Genomic DNA, 9695 nt, shown 5'->3' on the forward strand with positions numbered 1-9695 from the left:
CTCGTCGTAAACTGTGCGCAGCTGTGTGACAGTGCAAAACGCAAATTTTAAAATGTTAAAAATTTCTGGCATGCATTAATTTCGTACCACTTGTGTGAACATTATGCAACCTGCGACTGTTTTACATTACATTACTATATATATATATATATATATATATATATATATATATATATATATATATATATATATATCATAAAGCCCTCCGTAAAGCTAGGACATCTTACTACTCATCACTAATTGAAGAAAATAAACAACCCCAGGTTTCTTTTCAGCACTGTAGCCAGGCTGACAAAGAGTCAGAGCTCTAATGAGCCGAGTATTCCTTTAACTTTAATTAGTAATGACTTCATGACTTTCTTTGCTAATAAAATTTTAACTATTAGAGAAAAAATTACTCATAACCATCCCAAAGACATATCGTTCTCTTTGGCTGCTTTCAGTGATGCCGGTATTTGGTTAGACTCTTTCTCTCCGATTATTCTGTCTGAGTTATTTTCATTAGTTACTTCCTCCAAACCATCAACATGTCTATTAGACCCCATTCCTACCAGGCTGCTCAAGGAAGCCCTACCATTAATTAATGCTTCGATCTTAAATATGATCAATCTATCTATATGAGTTGGCTATGTACCACAGGCTTTTAAGGTGGTAGTAATTAAACCATTACTTAAAAAGCCATCACTTGACCCAGCTATCTTAGCTAATTATAGGCCAATCTCCAACCTTCCTTTTCTCTCAAAAATTCTTGAAAGGGTAGCTGTAAAACAGCTAACTGATCATTTGCAGAGGAATGGTCTATTTGAAGAGTTTCAGTCAGGGTTTAGAATTCATCATAGTACAGAAACAGCATTAGTGAAGGGTACAAATGATCTTCTTATGGCCTCAGACAGTGGACTCATCTCTGTGCTTGTTCTGTTAGACCTCAGTGCTGCTTTTGATACTGTTGCCCATAAAATTTTATTACAGAGATTAGAGCATGCCATAGGTATTAAAGGCACTGCGCTGCAGTGGTTTGAATCATATTTATCTAATAGATTACAATTTGTTCATGTAAATGGGGAATCTTCACAGACTAAGGTTAATTATGGAGTTCCACAAGGTTCTGTGCTAGGACCAATTTTATTCACTTTATACATGCTTCCCTTAGGCAGTATTATTAGACAGCATTGCTTAAATTTTCATTGTTACGCAGATGATACCCAGCTTTATCTATCCATGAAGCCAGAGGACACACACCAATTAGCTAAACTGCAGGATTGTCTTACAGACATAAAGACATGGATGACCTCTAATTTCCTGCTTTTAAACTCAGACAAAACTGAAGTTATTGTACTTGGCCCCACAAATCTTAGAAACATGGTGTCTAACCAGATCCTTACTCTGGATAGCATTACCCTGACCTCTAGTAATACTGTGAGAAATCTTGGAGTCATTTTTGATCAGGATATGTCATTAAATGCGCATATTAAACAAATATGTAGGACTGCTTTTTTGCATTTGCGCAATATCTGTAAAATTAGAAAGGTCTTGTCTCAGAGTGATGCTGAAAAACTAATTCATGCATTTATTTCCTCTAGGCTGGACTATTGTAATTCATTATTATCAGGTTGTCCTAAAAGTTCCCTGTAAAGCCTTCATTTAATTCAAAATGCTGCAGCTAGAGTACTAACGGGGACTAGAAGGAGAGAGCATATCTCACCCATATTGGCCTCTCTTCATTGGCTTCCTGTTAATTCTAGAATAGAATGTAAAATTCTTCTTCTTACTTATAAGGTTTTGAATAATCAGGTCCCATCTTATCTTAGGGACCTCATAGTACCATATCACCCCAATAGAGCGCTTCGCTCTCAGACTGCAGGCTTACTTGTAGTTCCTAGGGTTTGTAAGAACAGGAGGCAGAGCCTTCAGCTTTCAGGCTCCTCTCCTCTGGAACCAGCTCCCAATTTGGATCAGGGAGACAGACACCCTCTCTACTTTTAAGATTAGGCTTAAAACTTTCCTTTTTGCTAAAGCTTATAGTTAGGGCTGGATCAGGTGACCCTGAACCATCCCTTAGATATGCTGCTATAGACTTAGACTGCTGGGGGGTTCCCATGATGCACTGAGTGTTTCTTTCTCTTTTTGCTCTGTATGCACCACTCTGCATTTAATCATTAGTGATCGATCTCTGCTCCCCTCCACAGCATGTCTTTTTCCTGGTTCTCTCCCTCAGCCCCAACCAGTCCCAGCAGAAGACTACCCCTCCCTGAGCCTGGTTCTGCTGGAGGTTTCTTCCTGTTAAAAGGGAGTTTTTCCTTCCCACTGTCGCCAAGTGCTTGCTCACAGGGGGTCGTTTTGACCGTTGGGGTTTTTCCGTAATTATTGTATGGCTTTGCCTTACAATATAAAGCGCCTTGGGGCAACTGTTTGTTGTGATTTGGCGCTATATAAATAAAATTGATTTGATATATATATATATATATATATACATATATATATATTTTCTCCACCGCAGAATGCACATGAGACAACCTGCAGTTGGAGATAATTTCTCTGTGATTCTGGGAGCGATGAGAGAACAGTTCCATCAGCCAAGTTCTGACAGCAAATGCCTCATCGGATACAAAATGATTATTTTATATAGCGTGGCATCAAGCGGGACAAAGCGGAATGCACTGTCACGATGAATTGCGCGGCAGTGCGGAGATCAAATTCCTGCAAGTGTCAAGGTGCCTTTCATCAACTCTACTCAGAGAATTTACAAAAGACACTGTGTTTTACATTTTACTGGATTTTAGATCATGATACATTGATGACATTTCACTTTGAGATTAAAGAGCATATTTTTAAAAATGGTACAGTGATTATTTCTTATTTTAAATTTAATGTCACAAACAATAACAACATTTAAAATCCAAAGAAAAGGAAATGTGTTTTATAGGTCATCAATATGTCATCAATCACATGTTGTGGAATAAAATGAATGTTTTATTTTATTTTATTTTCTTCATTCAAAGCATTTCTGGAGCAACATATCATATACCCACTCACAAATTTGTGAGTCCAGTCCCTTAAACTCTACCAATGCATGTAACACAGAGCTGTGCACAGTGTCCATCACTGACGCCTGTCAGAGCTCAACTCTTTTTTTAAGGATAATCTCGCGCACCATTGCCGCAACCTCTTGCCGCACACTCTCCATGGGTTCATCAGCTCTCCAGAACCGGACCACTTTACCCTCTGGGTTCACCAGAAACTTCCAGAAGTTCCACTTTGGAATTTTCTGCACAGAATCTGCAAAAGAGATGAATTCATCAATATTTTTCTATTAAACTTAAATTTATTCAGAACACAGGATGAGGATGTTTTCATATTCTGTATACCCAACTACAACACATGAATCTATACTTATGAAGCATTTTAAAGCTATAATGTGTAGGATTTAGCGTCATCAAGTGATAAGGTTGTTCTACACCCACCATGACTTTGTTTCCCTTCATGTTTTTGCTTCTTTGGGGACAAGGATGCATGTTCCCATGCATCCATTAGGGGTGGAACGATACACCCGCTCCAGGATAAACAAGCCACATCACAATACGTAACATTCATCGCTGTTTAACTTTAAAGAAAAATTATTCTGATGTACAAACTGTAATCCTTGATGTTACCGCATTCCTATTTGTTTGTTTTCAATCATTTCTGTTTCTTCTCTATGAGATCATTATTTCTTCCATGCAGAAGCTGACTTTTCATGGCTCCAGGATACTCATTTCAGAAAAACAACATGATTCAATACCAGCTCCATGATACAATTATCATGATACACAATGTGTCATTCCGCCTGTAATATGTATGATCCCTGTTTCCTGAACCACTGAGCTACTGTAGCTACCGAAGAAATAAACCTAACAGGATAACTATGGTTCAGGTGTTTATGAAAGCATATTTCGGGGAACTGAGTGGTGGTTTTCATAAAGCCTGGCTTTGATGTGGGCATTACAAATTATGACTGAGTTATTTCCTCAGTTATCATGGATTAACTGGACCTATCATCGTCAAGCTAGTGATAACAGCTGCATACAAAATTAAATAACAGGAAAATTTCACTCAACGTCAATACTGGAACACAGACATATTAGATGACCTGTTGGGACAATTACCCACACACATGCAAAAACCCAACGAAAACACATTATTAGAGATATTTGTCAGAAAATGCTCAGAAACGACAGACATGGTATTCCCAACCCAGTCTCATGGCAGTTTGTGATGGCATTATGAAAAGTCAATTAATCTATGGGTTTGTGATATCATCACAAAAATGGGCCGCTTTTGTGACGGGGGCATGAAATACGTGGTGACAGGGGGGAGGTCTGGGGAGGTTATAGTTAGGGGAAGGGAGACACTTACGTTATGGTTAGAGTTAGATAGATGAAGAGTTAGATTATAAAAAGCCCACGTCACAAAAAGCGCCCCATTTGCGGCCTCTGTGCTACGGGAGGCAGCTCTGAGTGTGAGCTAGGCTCACAATGGCACCGCGCTAGCTGTCACTCATAAGCAGACACACCACTAATTATGCCTAACTTTATGGTTTAAAGCTTCTTAAACTAATATGTAAAAAAAATTCACCCCATGTATAGTTGTCATGGAGGATTAAACTACCTACAAAGACCAAAACCATTTTATTGTACCAGGCTGTAAGCATGTTTATTTCTGCTCTTAAGTTGCACATTTTAACATGGGCTTCTATCACAACATGCTCCTTTCTGCAGCCAGCATCAACAAACTGCAACTTTCTCTTATACTAGAGTTGGGCGATACCGGGAATTTTGGTATTGATCTGATATCAAGTAAATACAGGCCCAATATCGCCGATATTGATACCGATACCAATACTTTTACATATTTAATCTTCATAGACGCAAAGGATCCAAAAGTAAGTAAGTAAGTAAGCTTTATTTATATAGCACTTTTCACAGACCAAGGTCACAAAGTGCTTCACACGATATAAATAGACAATAAAAACAACACATACAAATATAGAACAATAAAATAAATTGACACTAAAATGCCAGTTTCAAAAAATGTGTCTTTAGTTGCTGTCTAAAAACATCCACAGAATCTAGTGAGCGAAGAGAACAGGGAAGCTCATTCCAGAGGCGAGGTGCCACAGCTGTAAAAGATCTGTCCCCTCGAGTTTTAAAACAAGTTCGGGGAACCATCAGCAGGTTCTGATTGGAAGACCTCAAACTCCTGCTGGAAACATAAGGCTGGATCAGGTCCTTAATGTATTCCGGTGCCTGCCCATTTAGAGCTCTAAAGGTCAGCACGAGGATTTTGTAATTTATCCTGTAAAAAACAGGGAGCCAATGTAAAGACTTGAGGACAGGAGTAATATGCATTCTCCTGTGGGCGCGGGTAAGAAGTCGTGCAGCAGAATTTTGCACTACCTGCAGGCGGGCCAGCTCTTTCTTACTGAGGCATGTAAAGAGACTGTTACAATAATCAAGTCGTGAAGAAACAAATGCATGCACAATCATCTCTAGCTCATTAAAAGCCACCATTTTGCGTAATTTGGAAATGTTTCGAATTTGGAAAAAACAGTTCTTAACGAGCTGCCTGGTGTGATGTTCCAAAGACATCCCTCCATCCAAAATGACACCCAGGTTACGCAGGCTGCCTTTAACAGAGCTGCTCAGATTACCAAGGTGATTCTTAATGACAGACATAGCACTATCTGGAGCTACAATCAATGTCTCAGTCTTATTAGAATTCAACTGCAGGCTGTTTTCAGTAAGCCATTCTGTAATTTTAGTGAGACAACTAATGAGAGAACAAATTTTCTGTGCTTCAGTTGTCTTAAAAGAACAGTACAGCTGCAAGTCATCAGCATAGAAATGGTAGGACACATCGCAGAACTGCTGGATCAGCTTACCGAGAGGAAGGATATACAGCAGGAACAAAATCGGACCCATGACTGAGCCCTGCGGGACACCCCACAAAAGATCAGCAGATTCAGACATCACATTGTTCACAGAAACACTAAAAGTTCTACCAACCAAGTAAGAGCTAAACCACTCTAATACAGGACCTGACATGCCAACTGTATCCCGCAATCTATTAATCAAAATGCCATGGTCAACGGTATCGAATGCAGATGACAGATCCAATAAAACCAGCACAGAACATTTACCACTATCAGCGGCCATCATAATGTCACTAGCCACCTTCAACAGGGCAGTTTCAGTGGAATGAAACTCACGGTACCCGGACTGAAATGTGTCATAGATGTTGTTAGTCTGCAAAAATGATTTAAGTTGGACACAGACCACCTTTAGAATTTTATCCAAAGACCTAGGACAGAATTTTGCCAAAAATTGTACGTGACAACAAAATACTTTATTATCACAACCAACATTTTTGTTTAAAAAATATCACTCAACACAACTTAAAACAAAATCTCCTGAGGTAGAGGGCTGACAAAACACAATACAAGGGTGTGCTGCTCCGTGTTGTGTGACAGACAACAGCGCTGCTCTTATGCCGCATTCAGACCAGACGCCACAAATTTGCGTTGGTCGCGTGGCGATGGACGCGCCACCATCACCCGGTGTGTCTCTCTGCTTTCGCTGCGAAAATTCACCCCAGTGCGTCATCAAATAGGAGGAGCTTCCATTCCGCTCGCCGGCTCCGGCTGTCAGTCAAGTTAACATGACGGACCTTGATCACACGGAGTGAGCTGTTGTGGAAAGCTGACAAATGTCATGAGACGCTCCCAATTCGGGGAGTATCATTTGCTGCAGGAGCTGCGTCTGGATGACGGCCGCTTTCAGTGGTCCTTGCGCCTCTGCAGGACCCAGTTTGAGGACCTCCTGTCCCGTTCACGCGCGCACATGTAAACAATTGAAAAAAAAAAAAAAAAACTCCGCTGCCTGCTGTGGGGCTGCTCCTCGCTCCAAAAACTCTGTCATAATTGTGTTTAGAAACCAGTCACCATTTGCTTTATTATACATCTGTGTAGTTAATAAATAAAATAGTCTTCACAGATGATTCGCTCACGTGCGCACGTAAAACAACAACAACAACAAAAAAAACCTCCGCTCCCCCTGCTGTGGGGCTGCTGCTCGCTCTTCCCCCAAAAACTCTGTCATAATTGTGTTTAGAAACCAGTCACCATTTGCTTTATTATACATCTGTGTAGTTAATAAATAAAATAATCTTCACGGATGATTCGCTCGCTCGCACACATTAAAAAACAAAAAAAAACCTCTGCTCCCCTGCTGCGGGGCTGCTGCTCACTCTTCCCCCAAACTCTGTCATAACTGTGAAATAAAGGACAAAAGGGACATAAGTCCTGCTCACAGACTGGCTACCAGATACAGGACATGTTCACATCCCACTCAGTCAAACTCCAGACATCTCCACGTCACTACATATTCCGTCCCTGACTGGTCATCGCGGCGCGACAAGACGAAAAAGTTCAGATTTTTCATATTGGGGAGGACGGCAACGCGACGTGACGCAATATCGCGCCACAAATCGCTTCACTCGCATGGCTTCATTCTCATCCATCGTGTCACACTGCATGGCTTGGCGCAACAATGCGTCCTTCCATAGGGATTACATGGCAACCTGTCGCTGCTGTCGCTTGCGTCGCGCCCGGTGTGACAGTAGACTTTGATGAATCTGCGTGCGCAGCAGTCAGTGTATGCGGGAGAGAAAAAAAGCTGGAGTATTGATCTTTTTACACGAGGATCGTTCAGTATCAATACCAGCGATGGTATCGATATTATCAATACTAGGATCGATCCACCCACCTCTATCTTCTACCAGGTGTGGTTCATTTTGGAAGGCCAGGAGTTACCTCTCGGTAGTTAGGTATTTATACACAAATGAACAACAAACTCCCGTACATCCTACACACTATAGCTTTAAGTCCAAAATTTGTACATTCCAGCAACAGACACAGCCATGTCAATACATTGATCATTGAGTGGAAATCTGTCAGCAGAATTAATCTTTTTCAGTCCATGCACTGTCATGTTGCTCTGCAGGAGCAGTATTTGTGAATTGTGCGCCTCCCTGCATGCTGACCTGTGATGAATTTAAAGGCAGGGTCAGCCTCCGAGCCCATTATTTTGATCTTGCTGAAGAAGGGGAAGGTGACGCCATACGTCGACTTGGCCAAAGCCTCGATGTCCCGACTGGTCCCCGTCTCTGTGTCCCCAAACTGTCCGCAGGGGAAGGCCAGCACGTTGAAGTGCGACGTGCCCAGATCCCGGTGCAGCTCCTGCAGGGAGCGATAGTTGAGCTCCGTCTGCTCGCTGTGACTCGCCACGTTTACAACCAAAGACGCCTGGAAACAGCAAAATATCACGACAAAAACACTCATTACACAGCAAAACGCGTCCCCGTCGGCACAACATAACACGAAGCAAAGAGAAAAATAAATAAGAATTAAAATACACCGTTGGTTTTTGTGGCACTGTTTGATGATGTGGACTGGACTCACTTTTCCTCGGTACTTCTCCAGAGAAACCGTCCTCCCCTTTGCGTCTTTGACCGAAAAAGAATAAAAGTCCTGCGGCTTTCTGGGCTTCGCCAGCTGAGTCTGCAGGAGGAACAAACACCCTACGCCGACCGTCATACTCAAAAGGACAGTTAATTTTTTGGCTTTTGGGTTGGAGGACTTGGCAGGGTAGCCCCCTAACGCCTCCATCTTGGAGGGGGAAGAACGAACCCAGTTTCATGGGCGGAAGCAGAAATTTTTTCCGAGTTAAATGGTGGCGCCCACTGTGATTATTCTTGTTTCCAGCACTTTGATTTTTGGATATTTTTTTAAGCTTAGTGCTTTACATATTTTGATATTGTACGGAGCCGCCTAGGGATATGGTGGTTAATTTTTTTGGCCCAGATTATTGTGGTCCCTCGCAATAATTTTGCGTTCCCTCGCAAAATTATTGCATTCCCTCACAATAGTTTTTGCATTCCCTCGCAATAACCTAATATCATATTAAAGCTCATCTGCCCTTTTTAGGTTTCAAATCCCACAAAACCTCAGAGAGTTCGCTGCGCTGCGAGATCTCAGTAACATTGAGAACTGCATTGAGACGCTCTGATCACGCTGCACTTTAACCGCTGCACATGGACAACACCATTAACATTGCAACATAAAACTATTTTTATATTGTGCCCAAAACTCTCATGAATATATTCTCTGGGTTTATAGATGTTGTTATTGCATTTGTTTTATGTAAACATGCGAGAATCACAGGCTGTCTCTCCGTTATTTTCAATGGGAGCTGCTGTGAGCTACACTCGCTTCCTGATCATGCTGTTCTGGGGGAAAGTGAAGTTTGCTCTTTAACGTCTTGATTATTGTCCTTTACAACACTGTTTGTCCTCTTTGTTCCAGACTAATATATATAATATGTCTGAAATTCGGTTTGCGTTTATTAAACTCCACGCAGATTAAACATAGCAGACACGGATTATTCATTATATTTGTTTTAGCAAGTTTTCAGGGTATCATGCATGCAGTCTCTTATTAACGTGATGAAAAGCATCAAAAATACATTTTTGTAGTATAATATTCATTTACAATTGTCATCACGTGGATTCTCTATGTTGTTTTGACTGCAGCGACTCTCTGGCGCGCAAAGGATTATGGGATACATGAAAACCCTGGATGCCTATCAGAGCACAAAATGATA

The 9695-nt window shown here is 41.3% G+C and overlaps 1 protein-coding gene across 1 annotated transcript; it reads right to left on the reverse strand.

Moving 5' to 3' along the window:
* Window positions 1–2966: 2966 nt before the first annotated feature.
* On the reverse strand, window positions 2967–8728 carry gpx8 (glutathione peroxidase 8 (putative)). The gene is made up of 3 exons (XM_034170996.1): window positions 8495–8728; window positions 8077–8338; window positions 2967–3276 (listed from the first exon to the last, which is right to left on the reverse strand). The coding sequence occupies exons 1-3, from the start codon at window positions 8699–8701 to the stop codon at window positions 3113–3115; spliced, it is 633 nt and encodes a 210-aa protein (XP_034026887.1). The 5' UTR covers window positions 8702–8728; the 3' UTR covers window positions 2967–3112.
* Window positions 8729–9695: the final 967 nt, after the last annotated feature.

This window comes from Thalassophryne amazonica, chromosome 5, assembly GCF_902500255.1.
Source record: "Thalassophryne amazonica chromosome 5, fThaAma1.1, whole genome shotgun sequence".
NCBI classification, from domain to species: domain Eukaryota; kingdom Metazoa; phylum Chordata; class Actinopteri; order Batrachoidiformes; family Batrachoididae; genus Thalassophryne; species Thalassophryne amazonica.

Coding starts and splice junctions, on each gene's coding strand:
- gpx8 (XM_034170996.1), bottom strand. CDS start 8,701: ATGGAGGCGTTAGGGGGCTACCCTGCCAAGTCCTCCAACCCAAAAGCC. Junction 8,339..8,494: donor TGGAGAAGTACCGAGGAAAA/GTGAGTCCAGTC, acceptor TGCTGTTTCCAG/GCGTCTTTGGTTGTAAACGT. Junction 3,277..8,076: donor TGCCTTTAAATTCATCACAG/GTCAGCATGCAG, acceptor TCTCTTTTGCAG/ATTCTGTGCAGAAAATTCCA.